The sequence below is a fragment of the Panthera leo genome, chromosome A3 (assembly GCF_018350215.1).
Source record: "Panthera leo isolate Ple1 chromosome A3, P.leo_Ple1_pat1.1, whole genome shotgun sequence".
NCBI lineage: Eukaryota > Metazoa > Chordata > Mammalia > Carnivora > Felidae > Panthera > Panthera leo.
The window spans coordinates 102,947,315-102,960,138 of NC_056681.1; the positions used below are offsets into that span (position 1 = coordinate 102,947,315).

The following is a 12,824-nucleotide window of genomic DNA, read 5'->3' on the forward strand; positions in this document are numbered from 1 at the left end:
CTGAAGATACGAACAAAACAAAACTAAAAATATGTGCTCATAAAGCTTATGTCATAGTGGGACAGACAGTCATACATAACAAATACTGTGTTAGAAAGTATCAAGTACTGTGGAAAACAGGGTGGGGATGGAGTGGGGAGAAGGGTTTGAAATCCGGCTTGGGATTCCCATTATTTTGTCCTCTACTTGAGCAGTAATGCTTACTGATCTCCACCACCACCAGATCTATCGCAGATTGGCTTCGAGCTCCTGACACCATGTATTTGCTGGACTTTGTGAAACCGGAATTTCTCTTGCTTAGGGTATGGTACTTTGTAGTTTGTTATTTCTGCTAACATGAGGAGTCTTTGGGGTTCTCGAGTTTAGCTTGTGACTATAGATGTTTCTGCAAGGGAGACCTTTTACTGTTAATCCATCCTGTATGTAATTGGTAGTATTCTTTTGAAATTTCCCAAATGTAACTTGTAGGAATGCCAGGAAACACAGCCATGTTGATATGTAATACTAGGAGTTGACATTTCAACTTATTACATTATTCAACAAGCAGTAAGTGTCTGGGGCTTCATTACTGCTTTATTTTATATTCTTTAATTATTAAGATGCAGCATTACTATTAAGAGTATAACTAATGACTGTAACTGTTTGACATAATTGCCTACATTTTTCCCTTGATTCTTTAGTGTTTAAACATGTATGTTTTTAGCATATGAAACCCTTTAAGTTCTATAGACAGTGCTAAGATTCTGATTTTTCTTTAATGAAGCAAGTTAAAACTTGCTTTTAAAAAAAGTCCTCTAAACTTTGATAATAATCAACTCAATTTTAGTTTTTTCTGTGTTAAAATCTAAATCTTCAATTTATTTTAACGAGATTAGCCTCAGGTTGATATTATGTACTGTCTTTTTCAAAATTGCCATCAGTTGGGAACTGATTTTTACATTATTTAATATTATCATTGTTATTTAATGTATGAACTTTGCCTACTCTGATTAGTTTTATCTTTACATTTTTAAGACACTTGCTCGATGCCTGATTCTGTGGGATGATATTTTACCAAATTCCAAGTGGGTTGATAGCAATGTTCCTCAAGTAAGTATGTATAATAAATATTGTTAGATTGTTAATAGCATAAATTGCGATTTCTTGTGGGATTTTCCAAAACCCTATAAAATACTTTTTAGAATAAAAGCAATATTGATGATTATTTATAGTATCTTTTGAAAACATAGGAACTTTTCAGTTTAAGATTGTGTGCTGACCCTAGACTGCAGCTGTGGCCCCAGATTCCAAGAAATTATAGTATTAAAAATGAAATACACCAAAGAACCTCAAAAAGTATTTTTGACATTTTTAGCCTAATTAAGCACACATTGATTTAAGATGCTATTTTACTTTGTGGCAAGTTTAGATCTCCTATATAATAACTTGTTTTAATTACTTTATAGCATATTTATTTAATAAGCCAAATAGAAATAAGCAGACTCTTTTTTGAATTCCAAATCAGGGGTGCCTGCGTGGCTTAGTCGGTTGAAGGTCCTATTTCGGCTCAGGTCATGATCTCACAGTTTGAGTTTGAGCTCCACGTCAGACTCTGGGCTGACAGCTCAGAGCCTGGAGCCTGCTTCCGATTCTGTGTGTCTCTCTCTGTCGCTCCCCCACTCACGTTCTCTCTCTCTCTCAAAAATAAACATTAAGTTAGAAAAAAAATTGTAAGCCAAATATTGTAAACTAAATATTGCCCTTTAATCAACTGTCCATGTCTGATAGTCTCTGTTCCTTTTTTTTTTTTTTTTTTTTTTAATTTTTTTTTTTTTTTTCAACATTTTTTATTTATTTTTGGGACAGAGAGAGACAGAGCATGAACGGGGGAGGGGCAGAGAGAGAGGGAGACACAGAATCGGAAACAGGCTCCAGGCTCCGAGCCATCAGCCCAGAGCCTGACGCGGGGCTCGAACTCACGGACCGCGAGATCGTGACCTGGCTGAAGTCGGACGCTTAACCGACTGCGCCACCCAGGCGCCCCTTTTTTTTTTTTTAATTCAAAATTTTTTACTGTTTGTTTATTTTTTTGTGAGAGACAGAGCATGAGCGAGGGAGGGGTAGAGAGAGAGGGAGACCCAGAATCCGAAGTAGGCTTGAGGCTCTGAGCTGTCAGCACAGAGCCCGACGGGGGGCTCTAACTCATGAACTGTGGGTCAAAGTTGGATGCTTAACTGACTGAGCCATGCAGGTGCCCCGGTTTTTTTTTTACTTATAAAGTAAATCTGTTTATCTTTGAGAACATTATAGTATTTCTTGCAGTATTTTAATAAGAAAAATTTCAAAATATGGGTTGAAAACTTTGTACAACATCCATATCACTAGTTGGATATTACAGTTAGTATTTTACTTTATAAACTTGTTTAATCACCTATCCCATTTATCGTTTATCCAATCCATCATTTTTTGGTGAATTTCAAAGTTAGTTGCAGACAGTAGTTACTTTTCCTTACATATTGCAGCTTATGTATCATTAACTAGAATTCAGTATTTGTTTACATTTTCTTCCTTTTAAGATAAAATTTTATATGATGAAATCCACAGATCTCAAATATTCTAGGTTTGACCATGCATAAGCTCATGGAAACAAACCTCTGTCAAAATGACCAGAAGTGCCCTCATTCCCTGCCCCTTCAATCTATACTCACCTCCTACCCCCAAGGCAGCTAATTTTCTGACATTTTCCCAAAATAAATTAGGTTGCCTGATGTAGAACTTTGTGTTAATGGAATCACATACAGTGTATATCCTTTCATATAAGACTTCTTTCACTCAGCCTGATTTTGAGATGTTAAGTATATCAGTAGCTCATCCTTTCTATAGTTAGTAAGTGTTGCATTCTGTGAGTAGTCCTTTGTTTCTTTTTCTGTTCTCTTTTGTTGGATACCTGGGTTGGGTTCTGGTTTTAGCTATTATGAATCAAACTACTGTAAATATTCGTACACAGATATTTTTGTGGGTTTATGGTTTAATTTCTTTTGGAATTATTGAGATATGGAGTAGATTATATATTTAGTTTGATAACTGATAAATCTTTTTTCTAGAGAGTATACCATTTTACACTTTGTCCAACAATTTATAAAAATCTAGGTGCTGTGTATCTTGTCAGTATTTGGTGGTATTAGTTTTCTTAATTTTAGGTGTGTTGATAAGTATGTGATGATATCTTATTGTTGTCTCATTTTGCATTTCCCTCCGGCTAATAAGAATAGGACCTTTTCATTTGTTTATTGCTCCTTCATGTATCTTTTTTTTGTGAAGTGTCTTTTCATATCTTTTGCCCGTTTAAAATTTGTGATGCTGGTCTTTTTGAGCAGCTAGAATTTTTTTCTGCAAACCTTTCTTTCTTTCTTTTTTTCCCAGATTTATGTTTTCCAAATATTCCTCCCAGTCTGTGGCGGTCTATTCATTTTCTTAGTTACTTTTGATAAGCAGAAGATTAAAAAAATTTTTTTAATGTTCATTTTTGAGAGAGAGACACACAGTGTCAGCAGGGGAGGGGCAGAGATAGAGGGAGACATACAATCTGAAGCAGGCTTCAGGCTCTGAGCTGTCACCACAGAGCCTGATGTGGGGCTTGAACTCACAAATTGTGAGATCATGACCTAAGCCGAAGTTGGACGCTTAACCGACTAAGCCACCTAGGTGCCAGTATGTTATTTTTCAAATCATTTAATATTTGTAACTTGAATATTAATGTCCAGGTATTCTTGCTTTTTATTTTGACAGATTATAAGAGAAAATAGCATCTCTCTCAGTGAAATTGAATTGCCTTGCTCAGAGGATTTGAATTTGGAAACTTTATCGTAAGTCATGAAATGTGTAAATCAAACGAGCTACCCTAGCATCTCTCATAAATAAATAGAAATACACTGTGTAGGAGAAGTTCTCTCCTTGATTTGAGTAATTCCGAATCCCCCGTGTTTCCAACCATCACTTATCAGATGTTCAGAGTTGATTTTTTCTTAGTTATTTGTTTAGCTCTCTCAAGTATAGAGCTCTTGCCTTGAAAAAACAATATCAGAGATTTAACTTGTACGTATTCCTTTTATCCTTTCCATTAAAAAAAAATTGGCAGTTCTCAAAAATGATCTTCTTTGCTGTGTGTGAAGCACGTAGGCAAGAGGCACACTTTATCAATCATGCTGATTGAGTAGAGGCACAATTGAGCATTCCCAGGAGAATAAAAACTAGTTTAGAGAGCAGGAATATTTATTGTTTTTACCCCAAGATAATACTTATAATGAATTTTAAAGCAAAATAAAGGTAGTATTAAATTTCTTGTAATCTGTTTTCAGGCAGGCACATGTCTACATAATTGCAGGAGCCTGCTTGTCTCTGGGTTTTCGATTTGCGGGCTCAGAAAACTTATCAGCGTTTAACTGTTTGGTAAGAAATAACTTAGTTTACTTTGTTCTGTTTTCTTTTTTAACAACGCGTTGATACACTTCTTTTAACTTTAGATTTTTTCTTTTGTTTTCCAGCATAAATTTGCAAAAGATTTTATGACATATTTGTCTGCACCTAATGCTTCTGTAGTAAGTCTTTTTTTTATCATAAATGATTATTCTTCTTGGGAATTAAATTGAATTTGAAGAAAATTCACTGATAATTCAGTTACCTGTGTGTTGTCAAGTATCTCTGCAATTTGTTTGAGTTTAGAATGGAGGATTTGAAGTTTTGGCCCATCTTTATATTTGTGTTTTGGGATATTAATTAAGGGCAAGTATGATCCTTGAAGGATGTACATGGCATTGAATTCTTGTGAGAGCAAAAACCGTATCCTTCATGGATTATTGTACCTTACGCCATCCTGTCTCGGGACTGAATATTGTTAACTGGTTTTTAAAAAAATTAGCACTTAGTAAAAATTCAGTTTTGAGACATTGCCCCTCTAGTGACAGGAGAGAGTAAGATTTTATTCTGATAAACACCACACAGATTTATACAACCTTATGTATAATATGAGAAAACTTGAAAATTAAAAAGTCTAAAAGTAATTAGGTAAATTTCACTGTAGTGTATCTGTACATTGTTGTACCGTGGAGCTATCAAACTCATGTTCTCTAAGAATTTTTTATGAGTGAAGATTGCTCATATGTCATAGATTTAAAGAGATAAAAATACCATGTATAGTAATACCTCAGTTTCATTTGAAAAAAAGAAAAAAACCATGGGTATAGAAAAAGATTTGGGGAAAAGGCCAAAATATTTATGGCTGTTGTCATTGGGTATTAGTATTCCAAGGGATTATTATTTCCTTTTTGATACTTTATTTTTTGAATTTTCTACACCGAACTTGAATTTTGTAGAGAAAATATTTGTTTTTTTGCAGATTTTTTAAACTAATAAATATCTGTAGTCTAACGATGGCCAATTTAGTTTGATAATAAAGAACTGTAACACAACAATTGTAGTATGCTGTCTTTTTGCATTTCCAGACAGGGCCGTACAACCTGGAGACCTGCCTGAGTGTGGTGCTTCTGTCTCTCGCCATGGTGATGGCTGGCTCGGGGAACCTAAAGGTTTTGCAGCTCTGTCGCTTCTTGCACATGAAAACAGGTGGTGAAATGAACTATGGCTTCCACTTAGCCCATCACATGGCCCTTGGACTTCTCTTTCTGGGAGGAGGAAGGTAAATGAATATGTATTTTTTCCTCAGTGAGAAGATCTCTCTTTTTTTTTAACTTTTTTTAAAGTTTGTTTATTTTGAGAGAGATATAGCATGAGCGGGGGAGGGGCAGAGAGAGGGAGACAGAGAATCCTAAGCAGGCTCCGCACTGTCAGCTTGGAGCCCGATGTGGGGCTCGAACTCATGAAACCGTGAGATCATGACCTGAGCTGAAACCAAGAGTTGGACGCTTAACTGACTGAGCCACCCAGGCGCCCCGTAATGAAAAGATCTCTTGAGCAAGATCTATTGGAGTGACTTATTTTGGATTTAAAGATCCATGAAAGTTTTGATCCTGAGTAGCTGTTAGCTTATCCTGGGGTATAATTACACTTTAAAAGGGCCCTTCTGTAGTTTAACCATCAATTTATGCCCTACTTAGTAGTGACCATGGTCACTCTACATTCTCAGAGGAGTTGGTACTCAGTTCTTCAGTGCGCCACCTCCCGTTCCCCACTGTTTAATGACTTTACCCTTCTACTGAACTGAAAGTTCAGGAACACTTCAGACACCAAGTCCTATGAGAGTTTCTTTTTCTTAGTTTCTACCTTCCTTGCTCTCTTTCCAGCATCTGTCATTCCTGACCTCCTCATCTTTTTATAAGACTTCTCCCTGTAGACTACCATGTAGATCAAGATAGAACTCAGAATACCTGTTTCTATCCTGCTATCCCTTTTCTGTTTATTTTTTTTTTTAACACTTATTTTTTATTTTTGAGACAGAGAGAGACAGAGCATGAACGGGGGAGGGTCAGAGAGAGAGGGAGACACAGAATCTGAAACAGGCTCCAGGCTCTGAGCTGTCAGCACAGAGCCCGATGCGGGGCTAGACAGCGAGATCATGACCTGAGCCGAAGTCGAACGCTTAACCGACTGAGCCACCCAGGCGTCCCCCTTTTATGTTAATTATTACTTTACTTCTATCCAAAGATAATCACTGTTTAGTCTTATAACACCTTAGACTGGCTTTGCCTGTTTTTGAAATGCAAAATTTTTAAATTCAAAATTTATTAGATAAATATAGTACAGTACTATAGATGTATTTTCTCTTATGGTTTTCCTAATGTTTTCTTTTCTGTAGCTTATTTTATTATAAGATTACAGCATACAGTACACGTAACATGTAAAATGTGTTAATCACCTGTTTATGTTATCCGTAAGGTTTCTAGTCAACAGTAGGCAGTTAGTTAAGCTTTGGGGAAGTTATAAGTTATTCACGGATTTTTGACTATGTGGGGGGGTTGGTACCCCTAATCCTCACATCGTTCAAGGATCAACTGTATTTCTTTAGCTCAACATTGTGAGATTAATCCATGTTGTATGTAGCGATCGTTTATTCCTGTTTCTGTGCTGTTGAATTCCATTGTATGATTATTCCACAGTTATTGATCTACTCTGCTCTTGATGGATGTGTTGTTTCTGGCTTGGGGCTGTTATGAATATTGTTTTACATGTCTTTGATTTTGTTGTATATAGATCTATGAGTAGATCTACGAGTGTATGTGTGTGCTTAACTTTGGTAGGTAATGCCATCAGTGCTCCAAAGTGGTTGTACCATTTTATATACCCATCAGTGTTGTGTGATGTTCCAGCTCCCCATCCTTTCCAACACTTGGGTAATGTTAGTCTTTTTAATTTTAGCCATCTGGTAGTAGTTGTGGTTTTAATTTCCGTTTCTCTGAATAATGATATTTAGCCCCCTTTATATCTTTAATGGCTAACTGGAAATCTTTTGTGATGTCCAAGTCTCCTCTACCCGTTTTCATATTGGCTTATATATTTATTTAAAAAATTTTATTTGTGGTAAAATACACATAACATAAAATTTATCTTCTTAACCATTTCTGAATGGGCAGTTTAGTAGTAGTCAGCGTATTCACATTGTTGTATAGCCAATCTCCAGAACTTTTTCACCTTGCAGAACTGAAGCTCTGTCCCCTTTAAACAACAGCTCCTTGTTTCCTCCTTCCCCCATATTACTATGAAAATTCTTTTTATGATTTTTGTAAACTTTTTCTTCCAAAGTAAACCCCTGCATCTCTCTTGTTCTTTTTTTTTTAACGTTTATTTTTGAGAGAGAGAGAGTGCGAGAGGTAGCGCGCACGCGCACACACACATGCGTGTACTACCAGGGGAGGGGCAGAGAGAGAGGGAGACAGAGCATCTTAAGTAAGCTCTAAGCAGACTCTGTGCCGACAGTGCAGAGCCGAGTGCGGGACCCAAACTCGCAAACTGTGAGATCATGATCTGAGCTGAAGTTGGATGCTTAACCGACTGAGCCACATAATAAAATATATATGTATATTATCTGCAACAGTGTTTTTATTTTTTAAAGTTTATTTTTGAGAGAGAGAGACATAGCATGATTGGGGGAGGAGCAGAGAGAGAGGGAGACACAAATCTGAAGTGGGCTTCAGGCTCTGAGCTGTTAGCACGGAGCCTCACGTGGGGCTTGAACTCTTGGACTGCGAGATCATGACCTGAGCTGAAGTCTGATGCTCAGCCAACTGAGCCATGCAGGTGCCCCAGCAGTGGTTTTATATGATGCCCAGTGAACCATCTTTATTTCAAAATATTTGTAAGAAAAACTCTAGAACTTTAGACTGATCTGCCTGATTGCCATGCGGAGTTTGAGCAAGAGTAAAATAATATAAGGAAAATTTCAGAAGATTTTATGAAGACTATGTGGCCCTGATAAAAGTAAGTTTATAGTATTGATAAGAAAAAAAGCTGTTTGTAGAGGAAATTGTTGTTTATACATTCATCGTAACTTCTTCTGATAACTTTTGCCTTTTTCATTTTTCATTCTAAGGAGATGCTCAGACTTTACAGAAACAGAAAAAATAGTTTGAGAATACCCAGTTAAAAACCCTGTATTCTTAGAAGTCAAGTTTATTATTCTGTAAGTAGGTGTATGTAGAACCAGAGAAGAAGTGGTGTCCTTCATTCGTGTCTTTTTCAGTGTCTATAATCTCTTGGATTGCATTAATGGTCCTCAGTATGGTGATATTTTAGGTTCAAAAACCATGCTTATTAATCCAGGTTTTGGATTTAATATTTGTGAGTTGTTGCTTTTGCTTTCAATAGTAGATGGTCTTGAAATGGCTTAAAGAGGGGCGCCTGGGTGGCTCAGTCGGTTGAGCGTCCGACTTCGGCCCAGGTCACGATCTCACGGTCTGTGGGTTCGAGCCCCGCGTCGGGCTCTGGGCTGATGCTCAGAGCCTGGAGCCTGCTTCCAATTCTGTGTCTTCCTCTCTCTCTGACCCTCCCCCATTCATGCTCTGTTTCTGTCTCAAAAGTAAAATAAACGTTAAAAAAAAAAAAAATTAAAAAAAAAAAAAAAGAAATGGCTTAAAGACTAACTGAAAAGTGAGACATTCACAGCATTGACACACTTGCATTCATCGAGGCATGTTGTCAGTATGCCTTGCCATGGTACTCCACTGAACTGATTCTGAAGAAGGCCTTGGGAGTTTGCTCAGTATAATTAATAACCTCTTTCACTCCGGCCTTTGTTTTGCAGGTACTCTTTGAGTACATCAAACTCTTCCATTGCTGCTCTCCTCTGTGCCCTTTACCCACACTTCCCAGCTCACAGCACTGACAACCGGTGAGTCTAGTGATTCTGTCCTCAATGTGATCTTTCCTAAGTTCTCCAAGGGATGATTTGTGCTTTGGTTCCATGGACTCATTTCCAAACTAGTTTATTCTCTTCTTGAACTTAGTTACCTTCCTGGCTAAATCTTTTAAAAAGTTTCTCTAAATATTAGACCTAAAGATAACTTCGGATAGCTGTTGGACTGATCCATCAGTCTTCCACCATTCTTCAGTCGTTAGAACTGCTGTAAACCCCAGATGTGGGCCAAACAAAGTTAACTTTAGGGAAAAATTCATTAAGCAAAAGATAGTAGCCAACAGAAGCTGCAGATGATATGTTTTGTACTATAATTGCTTAATTCCAAGAGAGAAATTGGTCTGATTTAGTGGCACTATCCACTGTCTATATGAATTCCTTTTTTCCGTCTTTTACATGAATGCCAAGAACTTTTTTTTTAAAGTTTATTTGTTTTGAGAGAGAGAGAAAGAGTGGGAACAGGGGAAGGGCAGAGAGAGAGATTGAGAGAGAGAGAGAGAGAGAGAGAGAGAGAGAGAATCCCAAGCAAGCTCTGTGCTGTCAGTGCAGAGCCTGACTCAGGGCTCATTCTCATGAAATGTGAGATCATGGCCTGAGCTGAAATCAGGGGTCAGACACTTAACTGACTGGTCTGTCTAGGCATCCTGCATGCTGAGAAGTTTTGTATAAATGAAATGGAAGGGACATGAAAAGCAAAATGCAGCAAAGAATCAGAGACAAATTAGAAGTGGCATTGAGCCATAAGACCTCACACATGTAGAAAAGGTCTGATAATACAGAAGTTCTGCATTTTAGAGCACAAAGAACCATCAGCAGCTCTTCAGTTTTCCCAAGAAGTTTCAGGCATCGCTGGTTTCCACTGGATCCAGAGGAAGGGAAGAAAATAGCTCCTTATATTCCAGAGACATCTGCAGTGACCAGTGCATTCAGCTCATCTGCTAAGAAAAGCCTCAAGAGATGGAGCATTAATTGTAGTAACTAAGCTGTCAAACTATAGCATAATGTAGTTTAAAGTGATAAATGAAAGTAAGCTGTTTTGTAAAAGCTGCCTAATCTGATGTCCAAACTCTGATGATAGGTGGAGCACAAGAATATTCTTGTTAAAATAATACAACTCTGACAAGTGGTGTCTGGTCAACTTAGGAAAGACTTTTTGAACGGTTAAAGCCAATTATTGGTTAGGGTACAACAAAGAGCCACACTCCTATATTGCTGGTCAGAGAATCATTTGGTGTAGCTATTTTGAACAAAGCAAGTTAGCACCAGGAACTTTTATGTAACTGATAAATATCATTTTTTTTCTGGCTTTGAGTTGCTTTCAGTTCTAATCAATTTATAGGAAAGGGTAGGTTTGGGTGAGAAGAGGGAGGCTATTGCTGTAACTAAAGTTTAAAAAGAAAAATTTTAAGTCTCATTTTATCCTTTTATGACATCTTAAAATGCCATCTTAAAAAATTTTTTGTGTCGAAATGCTGAAATACAAATTTTAAAGTTTAAAAATTTTTTTGGAAAACTCAGAAAAGCACACAGAAAGAAAAATATTACTGTAATCTTACCCATTAGTTTTTGGTGTCCTAGATTCCAGGTGTGTGTATGCATTTGTGTAGAGAAGTGTGTGTATGTAGAAGAGCTTTCCTTCTCCCTCTACTATCAACCCTGAAGCCAAAAACCAAATAACTAGAAATAAGTCCCTAGGAAGGTAAAAAATGCGTGTGTGGGGCAGAAAAGGATTATTTGAGAAATTTTATAAGGGATGAATTATTTTCACGTTAAGATAATTTTTACCTCCTTTAAAACCTCTTAACTGTGAAATGCATGTAAGGAATTCTTGGGTCGAGGATCGTGTGTCTGTATTTTATTTTATTTTATTTTATTTTATTTTATTTTATTTTATTTATTTTATTATTTTTTAATGTTTATTTATTATTGAGAGAGAGAGACACAGAGTGTGAGCAGGGGAGGGGTAGAGAGAGAGAGGGAGACACAGAATCTGAAGCAGGCTCCAGGCTCCAAGCTGTCAGCACAGCCTGACGCGGGGCTCGAACTCACGAACTGTGAGATCATGACCTGAGCCGAAGTCAGTGGCCTAACCAACTGAGCCACTGAGGCGTCCCTGTAATTTTTTAAAGAGAATCTGTCCATTGCTTTTTAACTGAATCTTGTCGTCCTCCGTTAGGATTGCTGTCATGGGAAGATAGCAACCCCTGCTTCTGTTGTGGTTCAGGGTGTCAGCAGCAGCAGGTTGTAGAGCTCACACTGTTGTCCCCTGTTTGTTACCTCCTCCCTGTGTTTTCTGTGGATAGGTATCATCTCCAGGCTCTGCGGCACCTATATGTGCTGGCTGCAGAACCGAGGCTCCTGGTGCCTGTGGACGTGGATACAAACATGCCCTGCTATGCCCTTTTAGAAGTTACCTATAAGGTAATTCTTTCCTCCTTCCATTTATTTGTAATTTTGTTACCACTCATACCTGTTTGCAGCTCAGATATTTCAAAAGTGTTGTCCTTTAAAAGATGGCAGTGGTGAATTAACCTCTTATAAAAATTGAAGCTTCTAAAATTTGTGTACATCCGGCCAGGCCATTTGGGCTCGTTTATAGTCTATGAGAGCAATATTTTAGAGGTCATCAGCTGCTCTTTTGTCCGTGGAGCCTATAGTTTGAAAATATCCATGTTTGAAAATGCCCGTGTTCTAAAGAAGAGTTAAATTAGAACTATTCTTAGATTTGTTTGCAGGGTGCTTTAAAGCCCAAGATCATGTATTTGATGAGAGATCTTTGATTTAGATGTACAGATTATATAAATAAGTCATGTGTCTACCCTTCCTTCATTCAGAATATTATTAAGTACTTTCTGTGTATCAAAACTATGCTAGGCTCTGGGGTACAAAGATCAAACTGTTGTATTCCTTAAGGGACTTCTGTCCACTGGGTGGTCAGGCATGGGTGCAGTAAGAATAGAGTGGTAATTGGGAGTATGTGTAGAATGCAGGGGGCGTAGAGGGGAAATGCTCCATCTAGCTGTTGAGGATCGGAGATGTTGTCGCGGTGGACACAGTGTTGGGGCTGAGATTTGCCAGCTGAGCAGGGGCACGTTTCCAGTAGCGAAGACAACGTGTACAAAAACCCAGAGGCCTCAGAAGTGCACTGCTAGCATGTGAAGTGCAAGGCTCGAAGTGGTTGGTGTAAGGTGATACAGGTCCAGCAAAGGATTGTAGACTTAGCCCTTTAAGACTTGATGTCAGAGAACATTTTATGCCATTTGACAATCTGTGTAGAAAGTGTGGGGAAGAAGTACAGAATGCTGTTTCTTCTTCGTAGCTTCCCCTAACTACATAGTGAATTGTGGCTGTTCTTTTACATTTGTGAAGGGTACTCAATGGTATGAACAAACCAAAGAAGAATTGATGGCCCCTACCCTTCTTCCAGAACTCCACCTTTTAAAGCAGGTAAGTGGGATGTGATTTAGGGAGATGTACACAA

At 37.8% G+C, this 12,824-nt stretch overlaps 1 protein-coding gene across 6 annotated transcripts in view; it reads left to right on the forward strand.

The window, feature by feature from the left end:
* Positions 1-12,824, forward strand: part of ANAPC1 (anaphase promoting complex subunit 1) — a 96,256-nt gene that overhangs the window by 63,419 nt on the left and 20,013 nt on the right. For 4 of the 6 annotated variants that reach the window (XM_042933052.1, XM_042933056.1, XM_042933055.1 and 1 more), the window contains 9 exons: positions 224-302; positions 1,015-1,089; positions 3,769-3,845; positions 4,338-4,428; positions 4,524-4,577; positions 5,457-5,674; positions 9,233-9,319; positions 11,647-11,764; positions 12,713-12,790. In XM_042933052.1, the coding sequence (XP_042788986.1) occupies positions 224-302; positions 1,015-1,089; positions 3,769-3,845; positions 4,338-4,428; positions 4,524-4,577; positions 5,457-5,674; positions 9,233-9,319; positions 11,647-11,764; positions 12,713-12,790 (877 nt within the window). Of the gene's footprint in view, positions 1-223; positions 303-1,014; positions 1,090-3,768; positions 3,846-4,337; positions 4,429-4,523; positions 4,578-5,456; positions 5,675-9,232; positions 9,320-10,138; positions 10,708-11,646; positions 11,765-12,712; positions 12,791-12,824 lie in introns of those variants that run through there. The other 2 variants (XM_042933057.1, XM_042933058.1) reach the window with 2 other exon arrangements.